Genomic DNA, 17201 nt, shown 5'->3' with positions numbered 1-17201 from the left:
TTGTTGATTACATGTTGAAATAACATTTGGATCTGCATTAAATGAAATTATTATTAAAATAATTCATTTTATTTTTTTAATGTAATTTTTTAAATGTTTTATTTATTTCTGAGAGAGAGAGAGAGAGAGACAGCGTGAGCAGGGGAGAGTCAGAGAGAGAGGGAGGTACAGAATCTGAAACAGGCTCCAGGCTCTGAGCTAGCACTCAGCACAGAGCCCGACACAGGGCTTGAACCCACGAACTGTGAGATCATGACCTGAGCCGGAGCCGAAGCCGGACGCTTAGCCATCTGAGCCACCCAGGCGCCCCTAATGTAGCTTTTAGAAAATTTTTAAGTTACACAGTACCCTGCATTATATCTCTCTTGGACAGCTGCTGGTCTAGACCATTAGACCATTGTAGCCTTCAGTTCTGGGAAATTTTCCTGCATTATTATTTTGATAATTACCTTTTGTGTTTTTCTTTCTTATTTCTGAAATTCCTGTTGACTCTCCTGGACTGATCCTCTATATCTTTACTCTTCTGCTTGTCATTTCTGTATCTGTCTGTACAGCTTTGCCAAATATCTTGTCTTTTTATGTAACAACCTGTCCTGATAGTTACTTTCACTTCACAAGGATTCTTTATTTTTTGTTTGTTGTTTTTAGCATTCTGATCTCAGTATTATGGGTATCATGTTTTCTCTGACCTCTGAATATGTTCATTATTGCATTGGGGTTTGTAAAAATTTTTTTTGCATTTTGGTATGGCATTATTTCTGTCTTTCCTGGGTTCTGTTTTTCTGTTTATTTTTGTTTGTTAAATGGTTTGTTTTTAGACTCGTATATCTGATTCTTCCTGCTCATCTATTCATCTTTAAGAGTGAATAACTGTTTTTAATGTTTATTTTTGAGACAGCACCAGTGGGGGAGTGCAGAGGGTGGGATGGAATATCCAAAGCAGGCTCTGCACTGACAGCAGTGAGCCTGATGTGGTGCTCAGACTCACGAACTCTGAGAACATGACCTGAGCTGAAGTCGGATGCTCAACCACCTGAGCCACCCAGGTGCCCTAGAGTGAATAACTTTAAACCTAATTAGTTTGAAGCTCTGGAAGGGGTTTCTTGACCGTACACAGGTAAAATGGAATATTGGTCATTTCATTAAAAGATTTTAAAGGGCCAGTATGTGTAGATCTTTGTCCTGGGTTTCTTTAAGTTTTCTGGAGAATTTGCCAAATGCCTGATGGGTAGAACATTGGAGTGAGGATTCAGGGTTGACATGTTTGTGAATGCTGCATTCTGGAAGTGGAAAGGGAAGTGCAGAAGGTCTCACTCTTCAGTTTGTAGATTTTTATTACTGGGATCTGTTCTCCCAGGACCTGTTTCATGTCTGTCACTGATCTTAAAGCGTGCCTGGGATTGGGGGAAGGGTATGGACATGTGTGTTGGGGGGGTGGTGCTTCTACTCAGTTGGCTCCTGAGAATGAAGGAGAGACCCTCGAGGCTCTAACCACACCATACATTTCGTTTTCCCCATACACTTCCTCCGCTCCCTGGCACCACCATGACTGGAGCGTTTAAGGGGGTTCTGCAGGTAGGAAACTCCTCGCTATATCCTCCTTGAAAGATATGTTAGGTCAGAACTTCTCCTTCTTCACTTGATTTTTACTCTGCTTATGGTCTTCAAAAATGAGTTGAAAATGTCCCATCCATTTGTCATTTTCACTCATGGTCCTATGCATTTACTTCTTTTAAAAATTCCTTAACTGTAATTTTATTACGGTCTTAGAGAAAATAAGCAGGATGAATATGCATAGACAGTTAGTTACGTTAAACCAGAAGTCCTGGTGTTATTTAAGAATACAAATCAGGCTAATTTCTATATTTCCCCAACTTTTTTGATCTTGACCCTTTTTTTTTTGGTTCATGTTTATGTAAAATGAGGTTACTTGAACTTTTAAAGGCAAGTGTGGTTCAGGATAGCTTCTCTAACTTTTCAGAACTCACTCATCTGTTATTTTCAAGTAGTATTAAAGAATTGAGCCACTTAGGGGTGCCTGGCTGGCTCAGTCAGAAGACGATGTGACTCTTGATCTCGGGGCCATGAGTTCAAGCCCCACTTTGGGTGTAGAGATTACTTAAATAAATTAAACTTTGAAAAAGAGCCATTTGCTTGCTCAGTTCCTGCCTGTTCCCTTACTCCACTTTTATCTAGACCTCCTCTCTCTTTTTCCTTGGGGTTCCTATGCTACTCAATTTCGATTCCATTCCCTCTGGTTCCTCCTCATTGTGGTCCTCTCTCCTGGACGTGATCCACAGCTCAGTTTGAAGAGCTCACAGATGCTACGCTGCTCCAGCCTTTACCTTGGACTTTTACCGTGGACTTTTGTGCTCAGCTGTTACTCAATTGGGCAGGACCGTTTGAGCTGCTGCTTTGGCTTTGCCTGTTGTGCTTTCAGTGAGAACTTGTTGGCTGCATTCGCGTTATCAGAATGAAGAATGGGTCACGTGTCCCTTTGCTTCCTGCCCTCTTTGCTCTCTCTTGCACAGATAACTGACACCATGAAGGTCGTGACTGTTAGGGTTTTGTCTTCACCTGCGTGTATTTGGGCTTCCTGAGGATATCTTGTCATCTGGGTCTATTGTAAATGTACCTGGATTTTTGGCTTTACTCTCTAGTTGCTTTTAGTGGTGTTTTTTAATGTGTGCATTTAGAGACATTAAAAAAAAAAACTTTGTTTCCATCCCCCTCCCTTCAGCACTTGGTGAAAAGATCAAATAAAAAATCAGTTCTGTGGCTATCAATCCTCTATTATGTTTGATTCGTTTTTTATTATTATAAATTGGCTCTTGATAAGTACTTAAGTGTTTTTTCCCCCACTTATTCCTATTGAATAGCCTGCAGCTTGGGGCATGTAACCAATACTATTTGGATAGGTTATCTTCTCCATGCAGAAGTATCTATACCAAAATTAATCCAGTCAGTATTTATTAAACTTATATGGGTAAAATACTCTCTTAAGTGCCAGGGATACAACAGTGAAATACTCGTACATGTTGGCCCTCATTTTCATTTGAGAATTCAATTAGATAGTAACAAATGATGAGGGAAATTAATTTATTTGGATTTACTTGTTATGGATTTAACACATGCATAAAGCATTGTGGTAAACTCTGAAGATACAGTGGTTTATGAGACACAGTCCTTATGTTCAAGACCTTAATGTGTTATAGGGAAGACGGCTGAGTAAACATGCAACTTGCACATTGTAAGAGCCGCTGAAGGGTAGATATAGGAGCACTAGCTTTTTACAAGAAGCAGAAGGGAGGGAAGATTATGTTGTGCACCGTTTGGAGAATAAGTCTAGCTCCTCAAAAGCCCCTTATTGATTTTTGAGTTTATTTTCCCGTGCATCAAATTGTACACTGCTACAAAGTAATGTTTAAAACTTGGATAACTTACTCCATTCTCTCTAAAGTAATCACATATTTTATTTCTTCCAGTTGACCCTTTGGAGAGCAGTTTTACACTGTTTTTCTTAATAAGACTCTAGACTAACAGATGTAAAACGAGGTGAAGTTATTACAAATGTAGGTTGAAAAATTCAAAAGGAGCTGAGGAGAAAATACATCATTAAAAATCTTTTTATTTGGGGGCACCTAGGTGGCTTAGTTGGTTAAGCATCCGACTCTGGATCTCAGCTCGGACAGGTCATGATCTCTCGGTTCATGAGACAGAACCCCACATTGGGCCCTGCACTGACAAGGCAGAGCCTGCTTGGGGTCCTCTCTCTCCTCTCTCTGCCTCTTCTTGGCTCGCTTGAGTTCTCTCTCTCTCTCTCTCAAAGTATATAAACTTTTTAAAAATTCTGTTTATTTTATTTGAGTTTCTTTACTGTACTTACTTGGGGGAAAGAAACCTGTCTGGATTTTATTTCCACATATATGTGTGTATGTATATACGTATTGACAAATGAACTGAATTCATGGAGTTCCTAGGCTAATGGTAATATTTTTCTCTTTAGATCCTATACAGTGGTCCACAGACCAAGTCCTGCATTGGGTGGTTTGGGTAATGAAGGAATTCAGCATGACTGATATAGACCTTACCACACTCAACATTTCCGGAAGAGAATTATGCAGCCTCAACCAAGAAGATTTTTTTCAGCGAGTCCCTCGGGGAGAAATTCTGTGGAGTCATCTGGAGCTTCTTCGAAAATGTATAAAATTTGAATTATTACCTATTTACGTTGTAACTTCAGTTTAATTTTATTTCTGTATAACTTTGTCTTCACTGTTCATTGTGATCATTGATAATAACAATAATAGTTAACATTTAATTGTATAAGGCTCTGCTGGGAGCTTTATGTGTATCATCTCATTTAATTCCTCTGCTAATGCCATAAATCCTTACTTTCCCTATTTTTTTAGACAGGAAACTGAGACTTAGAGAGCTCCATAGGGTATAGGGCTAGGGAGTGTCAGAGCCAGGATTCAAAACCAGGCTGACGAACACTAGAAATCCGAGTTCTTAAGATGCTATGCTGTACACTGAGCTCTCTTCATACATTTTAGTCGTTGACTTTTGTTTAATCAGTCAGTCCTTTACTGTTCATCTTCTAGAAATTTGAGATTGTCTGCAGATGTTTTCCCTCTTTCTTTTCATCATTAGTGGAATTAAATCTTCTACAATTTCTTTTAATTGAATGGGATCCTAAGAGAAAAAAAAGTGTAAGTATGCATCCCTCCATCTTGAATTGAAAGCAGCTAGTTATAAGCGTTTCCATGTTAGCTCATAGACGTTATCATTATAATTAATTGACTATATGCAGAAATTAGAAACTACTTGGCTGACCAACAAAAAGTTCAAATACGTGTTATTTTGTTTGAATTTTTTTCCATCTTAATCCACTTTAATCCAACAGTGACTACCTGTTAAACTATCTTAGCAATAACCTGTTCCCTAAACCTGGTTTCGAGGCCAGATGTGCTAGCCAGACCCACATACTTTGCAGAATGTGTGAATAGGACAAACTCTGCCTTTGCTTTTATGATGGCGTATAAAGGTACCTGGTAGGATATATTCTAGTAATGTGCCCAGTGAAGGAGCAGCTCAGGTTGGAGGGATTTTACATAGTAATTGACTGCCCTGGGAGTTTCACCAGGTGCATTCTCTGCTGCAGAATAAGAAATGAGCTCTGGAGAGAGGCATTTTCCTTCCCTGGTTATATTCATAGTTTCTCTCTTTTATGGAAACTCTTAAATATTAGAGGAAAAACATATCTGTGACACTGAAAGACTCACTACATTCATTACATTTACAGGGTTTGTTTCCAGTTTTTCTTATTAGATAAAGAAATTAAATGTTCTGGTGGAAGTTTTGCCCTTGATATTACAGCGTTTTTTTCTCTGCTGTGCCTTTCAGATAAATAAGGAAAACTCTTGAATTGTTTCAGATTTTAGCACATGAGTCATGTTTACTGAAATGTTTTCTTATAAGAACTCTGAAGATTAAGACAGGACACAGTGCTTAGACTACAGTTTATTTTTCTCAAGTTGGTGGGTTTTGCCGTCTCCCCCAGGACAGCACTTTGTTGGGATTATCTGCTTTTCCTCGCGCTTCTCATTCTGTAAAGCTTATTGCTGGTATGGGGAATGGAGGAATCTCCAGTATCTCTCTTCATTCATTTTCTTGAAGTGGAATGGGTCTTCCTCAGAAGAACTCTGCTCTGGAATTTTATTTTCAAAAGTAACAAAGCCCCACAGCCTAGATAAGTATCTTGCAAATTCCTTCCTTATCTATCCATGGTTCTTTGCTTTGTCCCATCTGGTTTGGGATCCTAATGCGCAGCTCAGAATTGGGGGATTAGTAGGTTGATAATGTAAGACTCTTTCTGTAATTCACAAGCCTCATTTCCCAGAAGAGGCTGCTTTGAGCACAGTCAGGTACTCTGGCCCCTGTGGTGGGGGGCAGTCTCTAGCGGATGTCTAATCCAGCATCTCATCCTCAGCAGTGCTCCTTCAAGGAGAAAGAAGAGCTGCCGCACAGATAGAGCTCCCTCTTCTGGGCTCATGTCAGGTCCGCCCCCCGCCCCGGGCCTCCACTTTCCTGCAGTTCCTGTGGAAACCTCATCCAAGTCCTAGTTAGGAATATCTCTTACTAACAGCTTTTGCAAGTGCCTCTTGAAGTGCTGTCACCAAAGCCACAGCTCGGTTTGCGGGGGGCTTTCGTTAGGAAAAAGAATTGCCTTATATTGTTAGTGTCTAAACTGTCCTCATAAAATGGTTTCATTTCACCTAGAATGCTGCCTCTTAGGACTCTTCTTCTTTTGTACATGGCCAGGATTTGAGGGCTTCAGTAGAGGAATATGATATTTAGCCTGTATGGTCTTGGACCATATGTTCAAAACCTTCCTTCCCTGTGTTGTGCCTTAATCTTGAGAGTTACCAGGAGACAGACCAAACTCCATTCTGAGACTCAGAGATTAGAAGCGGATCTTACATGTTGGTGACACATATGCTTTGCGATGGTGACTCCCTCTTTTGCCTCTTTTTTTAAATATATTTTTTAAAATTTTATCTTTGAGAGAGAGAGTGCGCGCAAGCAAGCGCATAGGAGCGGGGAGGGGGAGGGGAAATCGCAAGCGGGCTCCATGCTGTTAGCACAGAGCCCAATGCGGGGCGCAGTCTCAGGACCTGAGATCATCACCTGAGCTGAAATCAAGAGTCAGACGGGGCGCCTGGGTGGCTCAGTCGGTTAAGCGTCCGACTTCAGCTCAGGTCATGATCTCACAGTTCATGGGTTCAAGCCCCTCATTGGCTCTGTGCTGACAGCTAGTTCAGAGCCTGGAGCCTGCTTCAGATTCTGTGTCTCCCTCTCTCTCTGACCCTCCCCTGCTCATGCTGTCTCTATCTCTCTCTCAAAAATAAATAAAATTTTAAAAAAAAGTCAGACGCTTAACTGACTGGGCCACACAGGTGCCCCTTTTTAGGTGAGGCATCTATGTTCCTTGAAGCCAAAAATGGAACAATTTCAGTTTCAGTAGCAGTTTGCTTCTTCAAGGTATCCTTATGAAATTTAGGGAAAAATCTACAAATATAAGGCATGGAGTTTTCTTCAAGAGAGACCACAGTTCTTTAGGAGAATGCTCAGAACTAGGAATCTGGATGAAACAGCTTCTTCAGTTTCTGGAAAGTTAAGCTTTGTTTCATGCATTGTGCTTTTTTTTTTTTTTTTTTAGTTTATTAATTTACTTAGAATTCACAATTCATGGAGGAGCAGAGAGAGAGGAAAAGAGAGAAAATCCTAAGCAGGCTGTGCAGTGTCTGTACAGTCGCAGGGCCCGAACTCAACGAACTGTGCGATCATGACCTGAGCCAAAGTCAAACATTTAACCAACTGAGCCACCCAGGCGCCCCAGGCATTGTGCTATTTGAAAGCATTTTTCTTTAATCCTCACAACAACCTTATGAGGTGGGAGATGGGGATATCTCATTTAAACATGAGGAAATTAATGTTTAAATTGGTTGAATAATTTACCAAAGTCACACAGCCAGTAAGTGAGGGCTAAGATCAGAACCAAGAGCTATTGAGGCCAGTCCCATATAACTGTATAAACCCCCAAATTCAGGGCCCCCAAAGAAAGCTCCCATCTGACAGGTAGGGTTTAGACCTCTTTTTAGCTTCCTGGCCCTTTCCAGCTCTGTGTGTCTGGAACCGGCTCCTGGCATGGTGCCTGAAGTCGTGCTGTGTTGGGTGCCCAAGCTCCAGGACTCACTCAGTATACAGATGCTTGCTGGTAGGAACAATTTCAAGAGACAAGATTCCAATCTATGATGAGCACTCAATAGGTTGAAGTATGAGAAACTGGGAAATAGGAGCTCTTGTTTAAGAAATAAAGAATAGGGTGGCTCTGGGGTTGAGCATCTGATTTCAGCTCAGGTCATGATTTTGCCTTTTGTGAGTCCAAGACCCACATTGGGCTCGCTGCTGTCGGTGCAGAGCCCACTTTGTATTCTCTGTTCCCCTCTCTTTCTTCTGCTTGTATGCTCGCTCTCGCTCAAAAGTAAACAAACCTTTAAAAAAGAATAAAGAAAAAGAAGAGCATTTGAGTAGAGAATAGTAACAGATGAGTGATGAATGGTTCTCTAAAGGGTTATATTAGGACTTTTTACAGTGTAACTCTTGGGGGCGCCTGGGTGGCTCAGTCGGTCCAACTTGGGCTCAGGTCATGATCTCACAGTCTGTGGGTTCGAGCCCAGCGTTGGGCTTTTTGCTGGTAGATCAGAGACTAGAGCCTGCTTTGGATCTGTGTCTCCCTCTTTCTCTGCCCTTCCCCTACTTGCTCTCTGTCTCTGTCTCTCAAAATAAAGACATTAAAAAAAGTTTTTTAAATAGTATTTACAATGTAACTCTCATAATGAGAACTATATTTGTAGCCATTCTTAAATTATTTCACTCACTTGTGACTTTAGGACCACTACAGTTTTATTAAACATTTAGCTATCTTTAAGAAGGAGCCTTTTTAAAGTTAAAGCAATTTTATTCAAAACTTTTATACAATCTGTTAGAATAGTAAATTATGAAGACCTCTTAGTTATCTTGACTGAGAACATACATCTAAAGAATGTTAATCTAAGTAATTTTGATGTGGTGTACGGTCTCATCTTTGATCTGATCGTGAAAATTTCCGTTTTACATCGTTTTATACAGAAAGACATTTAGATACAGATATTTATGTTTAGAAAACCATGATACTCTGAATAACTTTTCTTAACATTCAGAGAATTAGAGCTTTCCATCTGTTACTTCTCTTAAAAATATTTTTTCCTTGCAGAGTGACTGTCAAATATTTCTTAGGTTATTGTGCCAATGAGTTTTGTTAAACGCTTTGCCTTTTTGGTTGGTTGGTTGGTTCGGTTGAGTTTTACTACTGTGAGTTTACATTTCTGGGTGTAAATATAAACACAAATTTTTGTGTGTTCCTCAGATGTGCTGGCAAGCCAAGAACAACAGATGAATGAGATAGTTACGATTGATCAGCGTGAGTATTCATGCACGTGATATGTTGCCCATTTGTCAATAAGAAAATTTTTTTTAAATTTTTTGCAAGGTAATAAAAAGAAAAATTAAGTTTTAAATTTTTTATGAAATGTTTTAGACATACCAAGAAATGAAGTATAGCCGTATACGTATATCTCTATAAGAATTAAAACTTCGTATATATCAAGTGTACCTGTTATAGGTCGCATTTTAGATGACTGTCCTGAATCTGGTGTTTATTACTGTGCATGTTTTATATCTTTATCAACTAGGTAACCACACTTTATAGTATTACTTTACACATATTTAAGCTTTTTTGGTAAAATGACCATAAACTGTACATATCCCTTTGTAACTTACTTTTTTGTTTGACAGGAGACCACTTGGCAGTGGAATTTCATTCCTTTTCACTGCTGTTAAACATTGTTAAAACTTGGTGACTGTCACTGAAGGAGTGTTTGCAAGCTTGAGTGTGAGAGCCTCTAGTTGATCCCAGGGGTTCTCCACCGCCAGCTTGATTAGGGGTTTCCGGAGCTTTTCGCAGTGGCGGCAGGGCTTTGCTGTCACCGGCGCTGCACTGGAGTCCTCGCTTGTCCCTGTTTTCTCCAGCATTTGATAAACTGTCGTTAATGAAGAAATATTTTTAAAACAAGTGTTTTCATAATTCTTTGTCTAATGTATACACACCACCAAGTTAATTCAAAATAAGACCAACTCTTCTTCCTCAAGTTAAGACTCGCAAACCATAGAGCAAACCTCATACCTTATCCCCTGAACTTTTTTGGTAGTTTTGCTCAAAAGTGTTGTGGATTAGGCTTTTTTGAAAGGAGGCCTTTTGTAGAGCTAATTAGAGGGGTATTAGTAAAACTAATTGCATTCTGTGTCTTTCAGTAATTTTTTTCAGTGCTGTTTTAAAGGGAAAATAATTTCCCCCTGTGTTTCCCTGCAGCTGTGCAGATTATTCCGGCATCAGTGCAGTCTGCTACCCCAACGACCATAAAAGTCATTAATAGTAGCACAAAGGCAGCTAAAGTACAGAGAGCCCCGAGGATTTCGGGCGAGGACAGAAGTTCTCCTGGGAACAGAACAGGTATCTTTGCGTTATCTAATGGTATTCTTAAAATTTGTTAAATTATGTGTATTTTATTTCGCTGCATGAAAATGTGAATATGGTATTTCCCTGGCAGTATTTCAACAGCATTTGTTAAAAAAAAAAACAAAAAACCCAACTCCAGCTGTGTTTCCAGCATGGCTGGGGATGACCCGGGGAATCTGCTTGTTGTCTCTGGCCTGCTCTGGATCCGTAGCACCGTGGTCAGCACTTGTCCCTCTGGTCCGTGCAGGAAACAACGGCCAAATCCAACTGTGGCAGTTTTTGCTAGAACTTCTTACTGACAAGGATGCTCGAGACTGCATTTCTTGGGTTGGCGATGAAGGCGAGTTTAAGCTAAATCAGCCTGAACTGGTTGCACAGAAATGGGGACAACGTAAAAATAAGCCTACAATGAACTATGAGAAACTAAGTCGTGCATTAAGGTAGGCATTTATTATTATTATTATTATTATTATTTCTTTTTAACATTAAGCCCTTCTAAAAAATGACTAAACAAAGCTAAAGTTTTTACGTTTTTGTTAAAAATGACTTTTTACAAAGCTCTTTAGTGATAATTTTGAGGAACATAGTTGTTTCCTTAAAAGATGGTTCCAAGCTTAATTGTTTTTATCTGTTTGAAAAGAATATACTTAACAGTTTAAAACTAACTGTTTAATCTCTGATTTTTCTGGCATTTACCTAACAGATAAAGACGCTGTTATTTGCATAGATGAACTGAGTGTAAAGTTTAGCAAAGAGGCAGATATTTTCTCTTTCTATAATTAGGTGCAAAANCCTGCCTAACTCTAAATATCCCACCTTCACACTGAATTGGAATAGAATACAATTATTTATAACATCCCATAACTAGTATCACTTTTTTTGACAGAATTACTCTCAGAAATTATGCTTCCTACAGTGGGAAATTCAGTATGTGCATTTAAGAAGTGCATCCTACTGAGAAGTAGGATATATAGAAATATCATGGAATTACTGTCTTTTTTTGGAAGAGTGAATGTGTGTAAAATAGCTTTGCAATTTATTTCTGTATTTCTAAATAATTTGGTTTTACTGTGACTTCATGTTTCACTTGGACATTGTGAATTTCACACTGAGATCATGATTTACCTCCGATCACTACACACACACACACACACACACACACACACACACACACACACACTTTCTCCCCTCTCTTGTAATTACAGAATTATACAGAAATTGTGGGTAGGTTAGTATTCACTGTATAGAATCATGATCATGTGAGTACTATTACATAGTTTACCACGATTATTTTATTTTCCAAAATAACTGATATCCTTAGTACTCCTAAGTAACTAAAATGCTTTCTTTTCAATGTGCTTATCGCGTATTTAGTCTCACACACTTTGCCAGCTGTCTAAAGACCCTTCCCATAGAATTAGAATTAAAACTGTCATTTTTTTTTTTAATGTTTTTATTTATTTCTAGGAGAGAGAGAGAGACAGCGTGAGCAGGGGAGGGTCAGAGAGAGAGGGAGTCACAGACTCTGAAGCAGGCTCCAGGCTCTGAGCTGGCAGTCAGCACAGAGCCTGACACGGGGCTCGAACCCACGAACCGCGAGATCATGACCTAAGCGAAAGTCGGACGCTCAACCAACTAAGCCACCCAGGCGCCCCTAAAACTGTCATTTTTGATGGTTGATATGATTGTATATTTACAAGTCCCTTCAAAATTACAGATAAATTATTAGAATTAGTCATTAAAATGTCAGTTCTTCCCAGATTGATATTAAGTTTCAATGCAGAAATCATCTGGATAAGTTGTTTTGTAGAACTTGACATGGTGATTGTCAGATGTATGTGGGAACATAAAGTGCACGGTAAGCAGGGCACCTGGGAAGGACAGCAGAGTGGGAAGTGCTGGGAAGCTTCGACGGTAAGTGCGTGGTTTTCTTAGAGAGAACAGACTGCAGATCACAACAGAGAGCCCACAGAGAGCCAAGTACGTAAGAGGACTTGACTTAAAGATGGCAGTGGGGGAAAGACCTGCTTTTCAGTCAGCAGAGCCGGGACAGTTGACCATCCATGTGGAGAAAAGTGGAACTTGGGCCCTTCTTCATACTTTACTAGAGATCGGTTCCATGTAGCAAATCAATAGGAAAACTAGAAAAAATAGGCAAGAGACTTAAATAAACACTTCGGAATTAGATTATACAAATGTCCAGTGACCGTATGCCATGGCACACAACCTCATTTGTAATCAGGGAAACGCAGTTGGAAACCACGGTAAAATGGCACAGCACGTATCTCAGAATGGCTGAAATGAAAAAGATCACTGGTACCAGGTATCGAGGTTATGGAGCACGGAGTGCTTCAGCACTTTTTGGTCGGGACATAACCTGTGACCCAGCGGTTTCTCTCCTAAATGATCACCAAGCAGAAGCGTCTGCAGATGTCTGCACACATGCTCATAGCAGCAGCATTTACACTATCCAGAAACCAAGTGTCTGTCTGCAGGATGGGGCAGAACTGAATTATGGTAAACAGGAGTGTACCGTGTGGCCAAGAAAATAACCGAAGCTATAAGCGCTGATACAAATGTAATGTTCAGTGAAAGAATCAGACCCAAAAGGGTGTATATTAGATGATTACATTTATAGTGTAAAGTTGAAGAAACAGGAAAACTAAATTGCAACGTTTGGGTGATGAGAATATAAATAGAAGCTGTGAATTATCATCATGGAACAGGATTGGATTGTGTTTACCTTTTAGAGTAAAGGGGCGGGGGTGATTGGGTTGGGCCGTGGAGGGCTTCTGGGGGCTGGCAGTGTTCTGTCTCCTGACCTAAGTCGTAGTTGACAGGCGAACATTCACTGTAATCAGTCATTGAGCTGTTCACTTGTGTGTGCTTTCTGTTTATGTAATTCACAATTTAAAGGGTGAAAGAAACACAGATTTCAAAAAGAGAGAGAAAGCATATCCATGACAATACAGGTGTTGTGCTCTTTTCTCCTTCTTTTCAGGGAGGGTGTTAGAGAAGTGATGCTGCTCTTAGTACGCTTGTGTGAGGCACCCACTAGATTGAAAGACATATGAAGTAAAATTAAAATTTGGCATTTGTATTTTTCATCACTTCTTACCAAGAGACAGAAGATTATAACTCCATTTTCCTCTTTGAAATGTAAAACCGCTTTCTTCTTTTATTTTACTTTTTTCTCAAGTGTCTGTCTGCTAACAGCCTTACATATTATGTAGAAATTTTCTTGAGAAATTGAAATACCAATCTCATGTTAAACTGGATGACAGGCATTTGATGGTTTGTGGGCTGAGATCTAAATTCTGTATTAATGTGATTGGCACAAAAGGAAACACAAGAACTATGTCCAGTGTGTTTCATTTCTTACTGAGAGAGTCAGCATGACTGACTGTTACACTTTTGTTCTTCTGGAATTAAAGGAAGTGACTTAATTTCCTGCACGTAAATCAGCCTTTTCATTAATGGACTCCTGATTAAATTGAATGACTTATAAGAAAACTCTGCTGAATGCGGTAATTTACACTGCCTGTGCTTTGGCAGAGAGCCCTTCCTTTCCTAACTGCTCACTGTCAGAGTAGTACAGATGGGCAGTGCAGTTTGGAAACAAAGCCTGCACAGTCCACCTGCCCAGAAGAGTCTTGACTTACCTATTCCCCTATTATTGGAATTGGCAATGCATAACAGTAAATAAAGTCTGTTTTCCAAAGTATAAATCTAGCTCTGTTTCTGTTTCCATCTCCATACAGAGCAGCAGTAAGCTAGACTTCTGGAGGGATTTCCCACAAATTTACCTCTGCACTATAGAAACCTTGTTTCTTTATGATGTCTTCTTTCCTGGTTTTCTGTATCCTGTCTTTCTTCTATTTACTTATACTTTTTTTTTTTAATGTTTTTATTTATTTCTAGGAGAGAGAGAGAGAGCGTGAGCAGGGGAGGGTCAAAGAGAGAGGGAGTCACAGACTGAAACAGGCTCCAGGCTCTGAGCTGGCAGTCAGCACAGAGCCCGACGCGGGGCTCGAACCCACGAACCGCGAGATCATGACCTAAGCGAAAGTCGGGCGCTTGACCGACTAAGCCACCCAGGCGCCCCTATTTACTTATACTTTTGAGGCTCCCTGTTAAATTTGGAAAACTTCTCTGAAAGGAGAGCCTTTACATATTAAAATGGTGACAGTGAAGGTGTGGCTGCATGATAAAGGATTTTGTGCAGTGCAGAAAAGAAGGGGACATTCCCAATTCCCACAATCCATAGAATATGTATATTAAAATTTTCTTCGTATTATGTGGGTATTAATTATTGACATAGCTTATATTTTATAGAGGGCTATATGCCAGTCGTTGTGTGCTAAGCAAGCACTTTGCAAAGATAATCCTCTTAATTCTAAACAATTCTGTGAGGGTAAGTGCTGTTTTTAACCTCATTGTATAGGTGGGGAATAAAAACTTTGAGGGGCACCTGGCTTGCTCAGTCAGTACAGCATCCGACTCTTGGATTTCAGGGTCATGAATTCAAGCCCCACGTTGGGCGCAGAGCCTCCTTTAAAAAGCCAAACAGAAACTAAGAGAGAATGTGGCTTTCCTGTGGTCACAAAAGCACAAAGGTAGTAAGTTGAGATGCTGGATTTTGAATCTTGACATTCTGACTCCAGGCCCTTGTTCTTAGGTTTATTACTGCTCATAAGGGTTTTTGTTTTGTTTAACATTGTTTATGTATTTTATCATAATTGTCGAAATATGGTTTGAATATTTAGTATATAGAGTTTTGAAACACTGAGCATTGACATTTTAGTAAGTCCTGTTTTGAAGTTTGCTTGGATTATAACTTCAGTGTTAATTGCTATTGAGGTAGATACAATACTAGGCTCCTGCTTATGGAAGAATCTGTGAAATATCTTAAGAAGTCCAAATTCTGTATTTTTTATATAGTCCTAATATGTCTTTGTCTTTTTAAAGGTATTATTATGATGGGGATATGATTTGTAAAGTTCAAGGCAAGAGATTTGTGTACAAGTTTGTCTGTGACTTGAAGACTCTTATTGGATACAGTGCGGCAGAGTTGAACCGTTTGGTCACGGAGTGTGAACAGAAGAAACTAGCAAAGATGCAGCTTCACGGGATTGCCCAGCCAGTCACAGCGGTCGCGCTGGCCACTGCTTCTCTGCAAACGGAAAAGGATAATTGAGCCCAGGACCTTCTGGGAGTCCAAGGTCTTTCTTAAACGTTAGAGCGAGTCTTGCTCTTACCTTTATTACTGAATTTGAATCTTCTTTTATTTCTAGACTGTACAGTCTGATGCATGATTTTTTTATAAATATTTCATACTCTTGTGAATTTGGATCTTTTTACTTTGAAGCATATATTTTAGAATATGTGTATGTTAAGGATCACCACAATGTCTTCAGCGTGAAGTCAGGTTCATTGTGGGATAGTTTGTTAACAGTCAGGAAAGCTAAACTGGTCAGTATTAACGTCTAGCCCTACCAAAAATAGCCAGTAGCATCTGAGGATGAAGAATAAATGAAGTATCTCCAGGAAACAGTCTGGCTTAACTATTTTTGAAATTATAACTGTTTTCCCTCTCTGCTGCTTTAGATGTTGCTTTACATAGAACCAGAAAGTGGAATTTTTCACAGCTAAAGCATGTGTGCCTGTTTCATCTAATCAAGCAGAGCTAAAATATTCATATCAAATAAAACTGTAAGATTAATAAGTTACTAAAACTGAGAGTATCAAGTTATTAAAATAATTTATATATTTGCAAGCAGAGGACAATAAGAAGTTAGCTGGTAGACGAGCACTGCTGAGGAGGGAGATCCAGGTTGAAATCTGGCTTAACTGGCTTAAGCTAATTTTAAGGATTTTCTGTACAGATTATTCATGATGTGAGGCCAGGAATTTAAATTATTTTAAGAGAGGCATTTAATTCTAATAAACTAGCTATTACAAAAATCCTGAAATGATCTCTGTTTTTCCTGTCAGAGATTTAAAAAACTGAAAAGGTATACCTCAGCCAGAAAATAAAAGTTTGGTTTAGTTTGGTTTGTTATGGCTTGCTTTGTTTCTTTGTTTCTTTGTTTTCCTTGCCCTGTTCGACCTACAGGTGTATTATGCAGAAGCAGCTTATATAGTCATTGTGTTTCTGATCAGATGAAGCCTTTAAATCTGTCTGTAGTCAGCCTTACCTTTCAAGACAACAGCACATTACTTGCCAGTAGATTTGAAAGGAAAATTCTGACCTCCAGTATAGGCAGGTCTTCTCCCAAAACAAAATTTCCCATTTATTTAATTTTTTCCTTTTGAATATTATATATGTCTGAGTACACATATATTTGTATACATGTCCAGTTGACCATTGTATATATATCTGTACACCTGTATATGAATACATAATGATATTCAAAAGGAAAGGTATTTTAAAAGATACCTCATTTTAAAAAATGTTAATTAAATGATTCACCTATATATGAAAATGTTATCGCAAGCTAACACTAAACAGAAATCACTAGGAATGTCTTTCTTTTTTGCTTGATTTCCTTTCTTTTTTTCTTTCTGTTTTTTGTTTTAAGGTATCATACATAAATAATGATACCAGATACTGGCAGAGAGCCTTTAATCCTCTTATATTAGAAGATTGATTCTCAGATATTTCTTTATGCACCTTCTCCCTCATCATTTCCTTTAAATCCCTCCCCCTCCAGAGCTGTATACAAGCTCAGCTGATGCGTCTGTCTAACCCACAGGAAAGGGCCGTGGTAGTGAGTCACGGAGGCCTTGCTTAGCAGCCACTGCTATAGGTACCAGATGGTGCTTTGCAGTGAACTGTAGCAGGCGGGGATTTTAGGAACAAGTGGGAGAGGAAGGATCTTCTTCCCTGGTCGCCTTGGATCGTGACATGAAGTGCTGTGCTGTAGGACTGCGTTAATGTCGGTTCCTTTAGAGTATTAAGTCGTTTAAGACCCTCCAGTAGCTGCCTAAAAAGAGTAAAAACTTGTAACTTCTATTTTTACCTTTTTATAAACACATATGGAATAGACTGACAAACTATTAGTTTGGGCACTGTGACTGC

General features: G+C 39.4%; 1 protein-coding gene across 3 annotated transcripts in view; it reads left to right on the top strand.

Annotated features, from left to right (window-relative positions):
- GABPA (GA binding protein transcription factor subunit alpha) overlaps positions 1 to 16181 on the top strand; it is a 36267-nt gene extending 20086 nt beyond the window's left edge. For all 3 annotated transcript variants that reach the window (XM_077760223.1, XM_077760222.1, XM_077760224.1), the window contains exons 6-10: positions 4007 to 4201; positions 8972 to 9025; positions 9974 to 10114; positions 10368 to 10560; positions 15089 to 16181. In XM_077760223.1, the coding sequence (XP_077616349.1) occupies positions 4007 to 4201; positions 8972 to 9025; positions 9974 to 10114; positions 10368 to 10560; positions 15089 to 15317 (812 nt within the window). In that variant the 3' untranslated portion in view covers positions 15318 to 16181. The remainder of the gene's footprint in view (positions 1 to 4006; positions 4202 to 8971; positions 9026 to 9973; positions 10115 to 10367; positions 10561 to 15088) is intronic.
- The last annotated feature ends 1020 nt before the right edge of the window (positions 16182 to 17201 follow it).

This window comes from Crocuta crocuta, unplaced genomic scaffold, assembly GCF_008692635.1.
Source record: "Crocuta crocuta isolate KB4526 unplaced genomic scaffold, BGI_CrCroc_1.0 scaffold369, whole genome shotgun sequence".
Classification (NCBI taxonomy): Eukaryota; Metazoa; Chordata; class Mammalia; order Carnivora; family Hyaenidae; genus Crocuta; species Crocuta crocuta.
Note: the sequence above shows the minus strand (reverse complement) of the source record. Positions and strands in the feature narration are given on the sequence as shown.